At 40.6% G+C, this 14,593-nt stretch overlaps 1 protein-coding gene across 4 annotated transcripts in view; it reads left to right on the forward strand.

Moving 5' to 3' along the window:
- The window catches only part of FKBP5 (FKBP prolyl isomerase 5), a 111,264-nt gene that overhangs the window by 47,141 nt on the left and 49,530 nt on the right, over window positions 1–14,593 (forward strand). For 3 of the 4 annotated variants that reach the window (XM_070418708.1, XM_070418706.1, XM_070418707.1), the window contains exons 2-3: window positions 5,576–5,701; window positions 12,276–12,420. In XM_070418708.1, coding sequence (XP_070274809.1) covers window positions 5,597–5,701; window positions 12,276–12,420 — 250 coding nt within the window. In that variant the 5' untranslated portion in view covers window positions 5,576–5,596. Of the gene's footprint in view, window positions 1–5,575; window positions 5,702–12,275; window positions 12,421–14,593 lie in introns of those variants that run through there. The other variant, XM_070418710.1, reaches the window with a different exon arrangement.

Below are 14,593 nucleotides of genomic sequence, written 5' to 3' on the forward strand. Positions count from 1 at the left end.
CAAAATTAGGATGCATTTGTATTGCATTCACTTCCAAAGCCTGGTATACCTCCTTCTTGTGTTTTCTTTCTTTCTTTTATGTTTTAGTTGTAGGAGGCTTTATGGCCCAGACATCTGTGGTACTTAGAATGGTGCTGTCATTTTCTATGCTTCTAACAAAGTAGGCAGTTCCTGTATTCTTTTTTGTGAAGACTCTCTTGTGAGGACAGTATAGTACAAGATACCGACTGATATTTTAGCAAAGAGGATAATATTTAACACAGTAAATAATATACACGGGAAATTAATGGGAAAAGCTTTAAAGTGACTTTTCATTTGGGGGAATATGACAATTTAATTATGTTAACTGTCGCTTTCAGTGTACTGTTGATGAAATTTTAAGCGTATTCTCATTTTTCTGTTATGTCTCAGGTGTTTACTGACTGGCACATTGGAGAGTATGTGCTTATCTAGCATGTCCATAACAGAAGGAACTGCACGTTCCTCTCTGCTGTACTGGGTTGCAGTTTCTCCCCTTCGGTGGTTCAGAACAGCGAGTTTTATCATAGATTAATATCCGTAGCTACATAGTGATTTTAAATCCAGAATAAACCTAGGTTAGAAAAAAAAAAGGCTCTCTTAAGAAAAAAAAGGGGGGGGACTTCTCAAGAAGTATATGTGTCTTACATGTTCTTAGGAATCATCTGTTTTTGCTGCCTTTTTTCTTTCTTTTTTCAAGTTAGTTTTAGAGAGGAAAGGAGAGAGAGAGAAACGTCAATGTGAGAGAGAAACATTGAGCGGCGGCCTCCCACACATGCCCTGACTGGGGATTGAACCTGCAACCTGGGTATGTGTCCTGATCAGGAATCGAACCCACAACCTTTTCGTGTACCAAATGGAGCTCCAGTTAACTGAGCCACCCGGTCAGGGCCTGTCTTTTTTCATATAATACTAGATCAAAGAAAAAGTTGCTTTTTTAAATAATTTATTTTGTTTGCTTACAAAAATTTATATCCCAAATGGCATAACTGGAATTAAAGAAAAATACTGGAAAGTTCAATTTATTTCTTTATTCTTCCACATTTATCTGTCTTCAAAAGTTGTTTTATCTTTGCATTTTAATTACTCATGTTACCCCTCTTCATATGGATTCCGTTTTACTCAGAACTGTTCTCTGAGATTATGAAGAATACTTGCATTGCATCCCTTGAAGTCGAGATTGAAGAGCAAATCAGCTTATACAAGTTTTCTATTTATTTGAACTTTAGAAAGCCATTATTTCCAAAGGGCAGGGTTAGGACCCACAATAAAATGTTTTTTGATTGATAATACTTGCATTAAAAAATTGAGCTGATCCAAATGATGAACATTCAAAAGAAAAGCATTGCCTTTGGATGTATTACAGACATGCTTTCTCGGTGCTTTGGTTTCGTTTTTTGCAATATTTGTGCTCGCACATGCTTTTTCTTAAATGATTGGAACGTAAATGGCAGACTTCTTGTGACATCTCACCCTAAATACTTCAGCATATGTCTCTGAAGAATGAGGATGTCGTTCTGCATAAGACTACAGTACTGTATCACATTCTAGATTCTAGAACAGCCATGGGCAAACTACGGCCCGCGGGCCGGATCCGGCCCATTTGAAATGAATAAAACTAAAAAAAAAAAAAAGAGACCGTACCCTTTTATGTAATGATGTTTACTTTGAATTTATATTAGTTCACACAAACACTCCATCCATGCTTTTGTTCCGGCCCTGCAGTCCAGTTTAAGAACCCATTGTGGCCCTCGAGTCAAAAAGTTTGCCCACCCCTGTTCTAGAAGCTAACATTATACAATAATAATAGTAATCTAATATACAGTCTGTTTTTCCAAATTTTTCTAATTCTTCCCCAAATGTACTTTTATAACTTTTGTCCCCTAATCCAGGACCACACATTGAGTTTGTTGTGTCTCTTTAGTCTCCTTTAAACTAGAGCAGTCCTCCCCCCCCCCGCCCCCACCTTTTGTTTGTTTGTTTATTAGTTTTTTGGTCTTTAATGATATTAACATTATTAGGAGTCTACGCCAGTTGTCTTGTAGAATGTTTCACAACCTAATTTTGTCTTTTTTTCTTGGTTAGTTTCAGGTTAAGCATGTTTGGTAGGACTTTTCATTACTTCACATCAGGAGGCATAGTGATATCAGTTTGTGGTATTATTGGTGATGCAGAGCTTGATTGTGAAGTAGATCACTTGTATTAAGGGTACATCTGTCAGATCACTTCATTGCAAAGCCCTTTTTCCTTTTTTTAATAACAAGTCAGCTGTAGGTTCATGCTTTGAGACATGGGACTGCCCTATTCCCTAATAACCTTTCACCTGGTGGTTTTAATTTGCTTATTGATTTAATTCAGGATTTCCCTTGGGGTTCTATTGATGGATCTGTGAAGCAGTTGCTCCTCTCCCTCTCCCATCCTACCCCTGTGTGTATGTATTTTTCCAGGGATGTAATCCATGACCTCCAAAATAATTAAAAGATTTTACCTCTCGTTTTTGAGGTGCCTTCTACAAGTTTCTGTGCATCAGAGAAGTCTGTTCTAAGAGGTAGGTTTCTAGGCACTGAGACTAAGCCCTGTTCATCCACTTTTCCTAATTATCAGCCAAGCATCCCATGCAACCAGATACTTAATTTTTGTTGTTGTTTGTTTGAGAGCGCTTTGTTCTGGCCTTTCCCTTATCCTGTGCCAAGCATTTGGATCTTTTGTATTTGGCATAAACTGTACTAGAAGATAAAGCAAAAGGGGTTAGCCCCTGGTTTTTGGTGTTCTCTTTGAGATTTTGGGGGGGCAGCAAAATTTGATTTGTGTCTTTGTTGACACTGAAATAAATTTAGGTCCATTGGAAATGAGTTAAAATACTACAATGTAGTTTTAGTCATTCTGAGACATTTTCACAAGTGTAAAATAGCTCTTTTTGACTGTGTAGGGAAGAAGATCCAGCAGGTGACTTTCCCTGCTTAACCAGGAGAGCAGTATGGAATTAATCATGGCAGTAACTAGTGAGGTGTGCTTTGTTTCATCTATTAATTAGCCTTTGGTAACACTGATTTGCCTTGCATGAAAAAAATGTCCATCATTTGGGTGACGGATAATACTAAGAGCTAACATTGGGATAGTAGACTTTTTTTTTTAGTATATTTTATTGATTTTTTACAGAGAGGAAGGGAGAGAGATAGATAGTTAGAAACATCGATGGGAGAGAAACATCGATCAGCTGCCTCCTGCACATCTCCCACTGGGGATGTGCCCGCAACCCAGGTACATGCCCTTGACCGGAATCGAACCTGGGACCTTTCAGTCTGCAGGCCGACGCTCTATCCCGGCCGTGGGCAAACTATGGCCCGAGGGCCGGATCCGCCCGTTTGAAATGAATAAAACTAAAAAAAAAAAAAAAAAAAAGACCGTACCCTTTTATGTAATGATGTTTACTTTGAATTTATATTAGTTCACACAAACACTCCATCCATGCTTTTGTTCCGGCCCTCCGGTCCATTTTAAGAACCCATTGTGGCCCTCGAGTCAAAAAGTTTGCCCACCCCTGCTCTATCCACTGAGCCAAACTGGTTTCGGCGGGATAGTAGACTTTTAAAATACACACTATCCCCGGCTTGTGTGGCTCAGTGATTGTCAACTTATGAACCAGGAGGTCACAGTTGATTCTCGGTCAGGGCACATGCCCGGGTTGCGGGCTCAATCCCCAATAGGGACTGTGCAGGAGGCAGCCGATTGATGATTCTCTCTCATCATTGATGTTTCTATCTCTCTCCCTCTCCCTTCCTCTCTGAAATTAATAAAAATATATTTTTTAAAAATACACATTATACCATTTAATACAGAAGATCACTCTGTGAAAGTATATGTTGCTGTTATTCTGCTTACACAGGCAGGGGAAAAAGGCTTATACGAAGTTAAAGTAGCCAACATCAAATAGCTTGAAAGGAGCTCCAAATTCTTTGTCCTTTCTGTCTTACTAATTTGAAAGGTAGAGACATTCTAAGGAATCTATCTAATAATAGGATAATATGCAAATTGGTTGGGATGCCGTCACATAACAACCTATCAGCAGGCTTCATCCCCACCCCCTGCACTGGCCCAGAGACATGAGGCTCGCGTCCCCACCCCTGGCAACAGGCCCGGGGACATGAGGCTCGAGTCCCTGCTCCCCTGTGCTGGCCCGGCGCGTGGAGAGGCCTCTCCGCCGCGAGCCCAGCCAGGGGTTCGCAGGCACGTGGAGATCTGCAGGCCTCTGCCGCGGCCTAGCCCGGATCTGTAGGCCTCCCCCAGCTCCAGCCTACCTCTTTGGGGCAATCCATCGAGGAGCCCTGGATGGGTGGGCGGGGCCTACCTCTTTGGGGCAATGGATTGTGGGGCTCCCGCACTGTGACAGGACACAGGCCAGGCTGGGTCCACCCACCCCCGCCCTGAGTGTACGAATTTCATGCACCAGTCCACTAGACTATATATAAACAAAAGTATAGCCCATGCTCTCAAGGATCTTTTAAGTCCAACAAATCTGTTTTATGAATATGTTTTAGACAGCAAATCAAGGGAAGAGCTAAGGAAGTATAGAAAAGGGCAGAACACCACCAAGTATAAGGTCAAGGTTGATATGCTAGAGGGAGCATTTGAAGGGGGAGAATGTTTGGGGAAGAAAAAGAATGACAAAAGCTTGGAGATGGAAAGCACAGGGATTGTTATGGAAGAGGAATTGGTCTGGGTTTGGCTAGAGCCTGAGCTGCATTTTAAAAAGTCAAAGAAAGTAGTGCACGCTGGATAGATTAGGATCAGACTGAAAGATAGATTAGGATCAGACTGTGAAGGACCTTGAATATCACACTAGGGAAGAACCTCATTCTGTAGGTTTTTTTGAGCAAGAAATGAAAGATGTGACTCTATAGAAGACCTAATAATAATCATAATAAATGGTTATATTTTTAAGTTCTGATTCAGTGCTAATCTCTTAACATACATTTTCTTACTAATGTCTCATAGTAACTGTGTGAGCAATGTACTGTGTCTATTTTACAAATGTGAAACTGAAGCTCAGTGTGATATTAAGTTTGCAAGTATCAAACAGATATTGCTGGAGCTAGGACTCGGGCTGGGATCTGTCAGCTTCCAAAGCCTATTTATTTCCGATAATGATTAGATTGACATTTCTCTTACCAGATCACTTGATAAGTTCTTAATTCTGTCAAGAATATGGCTGTAGGGAAAGGATGTTTTCAAAGTTCTGAAAGCACTGGTTCTCAAAGTGTAATTATGTTAAGGAATATAATCATTACCAAGCCTACTTTATATTGCTGTCTAATTTGGGACCAGAGCTGGATGGGAAATTGAAGAGTTGGATGATGTTTTATTTACATGCCTTATGATATCAACATGTGCTCATAGTGTTCTTTGTGGGGTTTTTTTGTTTTGTTTTGTTTTTCATTGTTTAACCTTATTGCCCCTAAGTAAATCTTAGGTCAGGTCATAAATGCTCAGTTACCGGGAGCATTTTATGATGAACAAGGAAGTGATATTTTTCCTAAAATATGTTTCTTCTCAACAGGTTTTCAACTTATAAAAGACAATGACTACTGATGAAGGTGCCAAAAACAATGGAGAAAACCCAGCAGCAGCTGTTGCTGAACAGGGAGAGGATATTACCTCTAAAAAAGATAGAGGAGTATTAAAGGTGAGGCCACAAGGATGAATGATATGAAGGGAAATTTACTGTTTTGAAAATCTTGTGTGTGTGTGTGTGTCAGTGTCTGTGTCTGTCTGGAGGTGGGTAATGTTTACTGAGGCTACTAAGTGCCAAACATTATGGTTAAATTCTCATTTCATTCATAACTTTATTTTTAATCCCAGATTATTGATGGTGAAACTGAGGCCCAGACGAACATTACAGATAAATTATTATTTCATAGCTTGAGGTTATTTATTTATTTTGTTATATATATTTTTTAAATCCTCACTCGAGGATATTTTGCCATTGATTTTCAGAGAGAGTGGAAGGGAGGGAGAGAGAAAGAGAAGAAATATTAATGTCAGAGAGACATCAATGGGTTGCCTCCCACACTCACCCTGACTGGGGCCAGGGATTGAACCCAAAACCCAGGCACGTACCCTTGACTAGGAATGGAACCCATGACCCTTTGGTGTGAGGTCTAAAGCGCTAACCATTGAGCACACGGGGCCAGGGCTTGAGGTTTATTTTTAATCCCAGATTATAGATGGTGAACTGAGGCCTAGCTAGGTAAATTACTTGCCCAGTATCAGATGTATAAGTAAATGCAGATCTGTGGTTCAGGTCCAAGTTATCTGACTCCAAAAGGCGGTTTCTCTTTTCTAAGTGCATACAAATGTGTTATTTTAATATAATGTTTCAGTATACTAAATCTAGCCAATAACAAGTTAAAATACTTTTTTAAAGGAAAACAAGAAGACTTTGCAAAGTTCAAAAGGATTCATTGTTTTGTTGTTGTCACCAAAGGATATATTTATTGATTTTTTTATTTGAGAGAGAGGGAGAGAAATATTAATCCGTTGCCTCTCGCACTCATCCCGACTGAGGATTGAACCTCAACCTTTTGGTGTATGGGCGACAGACACTTCAACCAGCTGAGCCACCTGGCCAGGCAAGGGTTTGTTTTTACATACAAATAGTGTTCCAGTGTGTAGTAAAGATATTTTTTGAAGTTCATTTCACTTTTGAATTAGCTTTCCTCCTTTTAAAACACTTTATATTTTTTTCACTCTGTAGTTAAACATTTTTGCATGTGTTATTTTTTTTGTTGTATCTCACACTGGTCTTGTAAGAAAATCAGTACCTCTTGGTTCTTCTATTTATATATGGAAAATAGATATTTGTAGTCCATATAAGTGAATAAACAAGCTGAGAAGTTAAATGACTTTAGTCATATTAATTTCTCTTACACTGTTGTTATATATACAAGTTTTGTGTAATTATTAAATTGTTTTGCTGAAAAGATTATCTTATACATTCTAAATATTACCTCTAAGCTGAGTTTTGATATTTTCTTGTGTCTGCCGTAACAAACCAGGATTTTTTAATTTGTTTTGTCTAATGTTGCTTTTGTGAATGAATGCTTTTTCTGTGCCTGAATCTCTCCTGAATATGCATGTTTTACTATTAGCTTGCTGTGTGCCAAGCCAAGTTTTGGAGACTTGCAACTATAGAATAAGGGTTTTATGCTGTTGGTTTTTATCATGATACCTTCTTTCAGATGGCTTCTCAACCTTGTGGCTATATGAATTACTCATCCCAAACTCCACTATGCTATTTGAGACAGTGTGATTCTGTAGGCTGTCCTCAGCATTTCCCTCCTCTTTCATCTTTTCAGAGCACTCATCAGAGAACACAGTCCCCAACTCGCCTCAGGTTCTGCTTTGCTCTAGGGCATTTATATATCTAATCTAATAATAGACAAACATGGTAATTGACCGTACCTTCGCTATGCCTCCCATTGGCTAATCAGCGCGATATTCAAATTAACCGCCAACAAAGAGCTGCAGGCCAGCCCCAGAAGCCCCAGAAGCCGGTGATCGGGGTGAGATGGGGGTCCCCTGCCCAGGCTTGACACCTCTGGCGGAGACGTCAGGCCTGGGCGGGAGGCGGAGCCGGCAATTGGAGGGGTCTGGGGGTCCCCTGCCCAGGCCTGATGCCTGGGCCAGAGGCATCAGGCCTGGGTGGGGGGCGGAGCCGGTGATCGGGGGAAGATGGGAGTCCCCTGCCCAGGCCTGCGATTGGAGGGTGATGGGGGTCAACGCCTCTGGCCGAGGCGTCAGGCCTGAGCGAGGGCAGAGCCGGTGATCGGGGGGAGATGGGGGTCCCCTGCCCAGGCCTAAAGCCTGGGCCAGAGGCGTCAGGCCTGGGGCGGGGGGCGGGGGGTGCAAACCGGTGATTGGTGTGGACTACAGAGGAAACACCTTTTCTGACCTCTCATTGGTTAAGCTCCCTGTATGCCACTGGTAATATTCTTAGTAACTTGGGTAATAAGAATCCAAAAAGGTGATCTAGGGTTTTTCACCACACTCCTGGCAAAAACAACGAAGGTCCGCTGCTGGAGGGCTAAGAAATGTCATATCCTGGCCTAGCCGGTTTGGCTCAGTGGATAATGCCTTGGCCTGCCGATGGCAGGGTCTGAGTTCAATTCTGACTAAGGGCATGTACCTAGGTTACAGGCTTCTCCCTGGCCGGGGCCCAGGTCAGGGCTCATGCAGGAGGCAACCAATCAAAGTGTTCCTTTCACTTTGATGTTTCTCTCTGTCTTTCCCTTTCTCTTCCACATTCTCTAAAAATCAATGGAAACATATCCTCAGGTGAGGATTAAAAAAAAATAATAAAGTATTATTATATGAAAGACATATCTTGAAAATGCCTAAAGAAAGTTGTCATTTTTTCATGGGGAAGGGATTGGAGTCCATGTTGATGAAAAACCCTTGCTGGCTGCAGTGACTGGCAGTGGCTGCAGCAGCGGGGTGATGGGGCTGGTGCCTTTCCCTGATCAGCCCAGTCACCTCCCACAAAGGGAGGCCAGACTATGGCTTAGGCCCTATCCCCAAGGGGAGCAGAGAGCGGGCCTAAGCCGTCACTAGGACATCCCCTGAGGGCTCCCAGTATGTGAGAGGGGGCAGGCTGGGCTGAGGTACACCCCCCCCCCCCAGTGCACGAATTTCGTGCACCGGGCCCCTAGTGTATATATATAAAAGCCTAAGCAACCGGCCGACTATTCAACCGGTAGCTGTGATGCGCACTGACCACCAGAGGGCAGACACTCAATGCAGGAGCGGAAACCACAGGCATGGAAACATGGAATAGACTGATGAATCTCAGAGGGAAGGGAGGAGGGGGGAGGGTGGAAAGAGATTAACCAAAGATCTTATGTGCATACTAGAGGCTTGGTGCACAACCAGTAGGGTCCCTCAGCCTGGCCTGCGCCCTCTCACAATCCAGGACCCCTCGGGAGATGTTGGAGAGCCAGTTTCAGCCCGATCCCTGCAGGCCAGGCCAAGGGACCCCACTGGTTCACAAATCCGTGCACTGGGCCTCTAGTAAACTAATAAGATTTTTAGTTTTGTAAGGCTAATAAGAAACATTTTGAGATTGTAAGTTTTTTAAGTCAGTCATATCATTTATTACTGTCTGGAGCCTCAGGCTTTTGTTAAGATGGAATAGGTCTACTAACTATGTGACCTAGGGCAGTTTAGTTAACATATCTGTGGGGAATAATAATACTGCCTAGCTTATAGGGTTAGCAGGATTACATAAAGCATTTAGTACAGTGCCATGCTCATGGTAATCTCTCTTATTAAGATATATATACAAACATACATATACACACACTAGAGGCCTGCTGCACGAAATTCGTGCACAGGTAGGGTTCCTAGGCCTGGCTGGCGATCAGGGTGCTCTGCTGGTACCCACCTTGGCCAGCCTGGCACCGCCAGCCCACTGGCTGGCCCCGTCCCCCCCGCTGCCGCGATCCGGGGGGCCCCCCTGCTAGTACCCACCTTGGCTGTCCTGGAGCCTGTGGGCTGGGGATAGCTCCTGTGTTGAGCGTCTTCCCCCTGGTGGTCAGTGCATGTCATAGCTACCAGTCATTCCATGTTCAGTTGATTTGCATATTAGGCTTTTATTATATAGGATATATATATATTTTAAGACCAAGGCAGCTCTGAAGCCAGTAACTAGCCAAAGAAGATAAAATGATAATGTGGACCTTACGTCTTTTTAAATGAATTGAGACTAGTTGCTTTAGGGCAACTCCAGATTTTGATAAAAGATCATCTTGCTGTGGAAACTTGAAGTGATTCCATAGTATCTGACTTCCTGGTAGCTGTTCATCCCATCTGCCCAATTACTGGTTCATGGTCCTGGAAATGCTGATTCCCTCTGGGTGGGGCTCAGGCTCACATACTGCATGCAGTTCATGAACATGAGCACTTCTAGAATATAAAGTGATTTCTCTTAGGTTAATTTTTTTTTTTAACACTTTCCCCTGCACCAGTTTTGAATCTGCATTTCCAGGACATGAACAAGTAATTAGGCAGATGGGATGAATGGCTACCAGGGAGTCAGATAGCTGCGCACACCAGCAAGCGATACTGTGGAATCACTCAGGTTTCCACAGCAAAATGAAGTCCTTGAAGGGCAGTAATGATTTTTTTAAGTAGCTCTTAATTTACTTTTTAAAATTATAATTATTTCCCCCAATTTTGTTGATATAATTAACCTATAACATTATGTAAGTTTATGATGTAGAATGTGATGACTTTATATATTTATATGTTTCAAAATGATCATCACAGTAGGGTTAGTTAAACGTCCATCACTTCATATAATTACCATTTCTTTTTTGTGGTGAGAACGTTTAAGTTCTAATAACTTAACAACTTTCAGGAATGTAATACAGTGTTGTCAGTTATGGTCAGCATGCAGTACATTAGATCCTCAGAATTTACCCATCTTTTTTAAAAAAATATATTTTATTGATTTTTTACAGAGAGGAAGGGAGAGGGATAGAGAGTTAGAAACATTGATGAGAGAGAAACATTGATCAGCTGCCTCCTGCACACCCCCCACTGGGTATGTGCCCGCAACCAAGGTACATGCCCTTGACCAGAATCAAACCTGGGACCCTTGAATCCGCAGGCTGACGCTCTATCCACTGAGCCAAACCGGTTAGAGCAGAATTTACCCATCTTATATCTAAAAGTTTATATGCTTTGACTTACATCTCACCATATCCCCCACCCTTTAGCCCTTGGCAACCACCATTTTACTTGCTGTTTCTGTGAGTTCAACTTTTTAAAATTCAACCTGTTAGAGCTATGACTGTGTTTTTCTTTTTCTGGCTTACTTCATTTAGCATAATGCCCTCAAAATACATCCATATTGTCACAATGGTATGATTTCCTTCTCTCTCATGGCTGAATAACATTCCTCTGTATGTGTGCGCGTGTGTGTATCATATCTTCTTTATCTATTTAGCCATGGACACTTCAAGGCTTGGCTGTTGTGAATAATGCTGCAATGAACATGGGAGTGCAGATATCGTCCGAGATAGTGATTTTGTTTACTTTGAGTTTATATACAAAAGTGGGATTGCTGGTAGTTCTATTTTTAATTTTTTAAGGAACCTCCATGCTCTTTTTTCTTTTTGTAATCCTCACCTGAGGATATTTTTTCCATTGATTTTTAGAGAGAGTGAAAGGAAAGGCGGGGGGAGAGAGAAACATCGATGTGAGAGAGACACATCAATTGGTTGCCTCCTGCATGCACCCTGATTACTGCGGGGAACCTGCAACCAAGGTTTGTGCCCTTGACCAGAATCAAACCCAGAACTCTTTAGTCCTTGGACTGATGCTCTATCCAATGAGCCAAACCGGCTAGGGTAAAAATTGAATTCTTTAGATAAAAATTCAGACCCTTCCCCAAAAAAGATGTTCTTGGGACATTAGCTATCATCCTCTGTTATCTAATAAAATGATTACATTAGCATAGGTGATTGAAAGAATAAATTACACCACAACATGTCTGGATTTGATTTTCTTTTCCCAGGACTGACCAATTGCATTAGTGGCTTGCTCTGCCAAAAACAAAATAAATAAACTGGATTTTACAATAGCTAAATATTTTGTAGCTTGGAGGTGGTTTTTTTTTGGCATTTCCTTTACTAGAAAATAAATTATTCAGTATTATATCAAACTGCAGTCACACTGTTTTTAGACATTGAATATTCAAATAATAAGAAGGGTAACCTGTTACACCAGGAAATAGGGCTTTTTAAAATTAAATCAAACTAGTAGAATCTAGTCAGAAGCTAATCTTTTTAACAAAGGGAATAAATAAAACCTCACCTTTGGAACGTTGCTTTAGACTTCTTTTTGAATGTTTTTGAAACTCTACTAATCTTTTTTTTTATCTAATTCAGTTTGTATATGGACTAGCTCTGTGTTTTGAGAGATTTTAGTGTCAAAGCATGGGGAGCATTAAACCAATGAAGTTATTTTGAGGAAACAATGTTATTATTAAGATTAAATGTAGTATTAAAGATTAAGAGTAGAATAGGACATTTTCTAATAGTACAGGTTTTTAAGAGAACTAGGAGGGGAACATTTAGAAAAGACAGGTAATTATTTGCAAATCTGCCTGGGTGATATGAAATGGTCTGTAATTTTTTCATTCTCTGTTTAGATGTTAAAAGTTCCACCTCCTTTTTCTTGATGTTTGTCTTTTTTAGATTGTCAAAAGAGTGGGGAATAGTGAGGAAACACCGATGATCGGAGATAAAGTTTATGTCCATTACAATGGAAAATTGTCAAATGGAAAGAAGTTTGATTCCAGTCATGATAGAAATGAACCATTTGTCTTTAATCTTGGCAAAGGTAAGAGGGTATTTTTGAGTTTCGTTTTGCTTAGATTTTTTGCTATTTATGTTATATAGGAGTTAGTGGGTCCTATCTTTGCCAGAAGTTAAAGATTTTTTTTAATCCTTACCCAAGAATGCTTTTTAAAAAAAACGTGTTCTTATTGATTTCAGAGAGAGGAAGGTAGAGGGAGACAGAGAGATAGAAACATCAATGATGAGAGAGAATCATTGATAGGCTGCCTTCTGCACGTCCCCCAGTGAGTATTGAGCCTGCAATCCGGGCATGTGCCCTGACTAGGAATTGAACCATGATCTCCTGGTTCATGGGTCGATGCTCAACCACTGAGCCACACCAGCTGGGCTCAGATGTTTTTTTATTGATTTTAGAGATAGAGCAGTGGTTCTCAACCTTCCTAATTCCGCGACCCTTTAATACAGTTCCTTATGTTGTGGTGACCCCCAACCATAAAATTATTTTCGTTGCTACTTCATAACTGTAATTTTACTACTGTTATGAATCATAATGTAAATATTTGATATGCAGGATGTACTTTCATTGTTATAAATTGAACATAATTAAAGCATAGTGAGTAATCACAAAAACAATATGTAATTATATATGTGTTTTCCCATGGTCTTAGGCGACCCCTGTGAAAGGGTCGTTCGACCCCCAAAGGGGTCGCGACCCACAGGTTGAGAACCGCTGAGATGGAGGGAGAAAGAGAAACATCAATGTGAGAGAGAAACACTGATCAGTTGTCTCCTGCACCCTCCCCGTCTGGGGGTCAAAACCGAACCCTTTGGTGTACAGGATGATGCTCAATCAACTGAGCCACCTGGCCAGTACACAAAAGTAAAAATATTTTAAAGTAGTTCTCAGATTACGGTCCCTGGATCCTTGGGCATTCTTGAGATCCTTTTAGGAGATCCATAATGTCAAAATTATGTTCATAATAATACTAAGATGTTATTTATCTTTTTACTGTGGAGCCAACGTACACCAGCAGTCATATATCCTTTACTGCCCTCATTTACTGTTTAAGTTAGAAAAAAAGGGAAGCCAGTTTCACTTAAGAATGTCCTTGATATAGTGTAAAAAATACTAATTTTATTCAGTCCTAATCCCTGAGTTTCACATTGTCTTGCTGTTTTGTGATAAAGAGAAGCACACACAAAGCACACTCTTCACCAAGTTCGTGGCTCTGAAGGAAACACACCTGTGCACTGGCTTTAGTGGAGAGCTGTACTAGCTGCTTTTTTTTTCATGAAACATCATTTTTATTAGAAAGAGCAAAAAGTATGATTATTCAGACTTGATTATTCAGTAGTAGGCAGATATTTTCTTGAAAATGAGTGAGGTAACCTGTCACTTCGAGAACAGCTGACAATATTGTTACCATTGAATTTTCAAGTGAAGGTTACAGTTTGGACATTAGTATCTGCCACTTTGAGCTTGACAGCTTCTCAAAGCCTAAAAGATTTCTGATGAGGTCAATGGGTGTTAATGTGTGTGATTTAAAAACTATTATATGATGAAATCTGTTAGCATTTGGAAAATCTGTGTAACTCAGTGAACAAGCATTTTTCCCAATGACCAGTGCAAGTTATAAAGTTACACATGAGTAAAAGATTCATTCAGTGTGCACGCTAGACCAATGGATTTACTATAGTATAAGGTAAAAAGTTCATTGATATGTTTTCAGGTTCTATATTGCAACTAAAGTTTATGCAGCTATCATTTGTCTAGTTTTGATGTAGTAATAGATGATTACATTTCATAATAGCCTGAAAAGGCTATTAGAATACTCTTACCTTTTTCAACTATCTATCTTTGTGAGTTTGGATATTTTTGCCATGCACATCAATCAAAATTGCAACAGACGAATATAAATAAGGTTTGAGAATCTGGTTGTCTTTTTATTTTTTAAATATATTTTTATTGATTTCAGAGAGGAAGGGAGAGGGAGAGAGAGAAACATCAGTGATGAGAGAGAATCATTGATCAGCTGTCTCCTGCACACGCCACACTGGGCATCAAACCTGCAACCTGGACATGTGCCCTGATCAGGAATTGAACTGTGACTTCCTGGTTGGTTCATAGGTCGATGCTCAATCACTGAGCCACACCAGCTGTGCCCAGTTGAAGTCAGACATATTTTACATTTGTAAAATCACAAAACAATGTCACT

Source organism: Myotis yumanensis, unplaced genomic scaffold (assembly GCF_028538775.1).
Source record: "Myotis yumanensis isolate MYYU_CA2020_CCGP unplaced genomic scaffold, mMyoYum1.0.hap1 SCAF_6, whole genome shotgun sequence".
NCBI classification, from domain to species: domain Eukaryota; kingdom Metazoa; phylum Chordata; class Mammalia; order Chiroptera; family Vespertilionidae; genus Myotis; species Myotis yumanensis.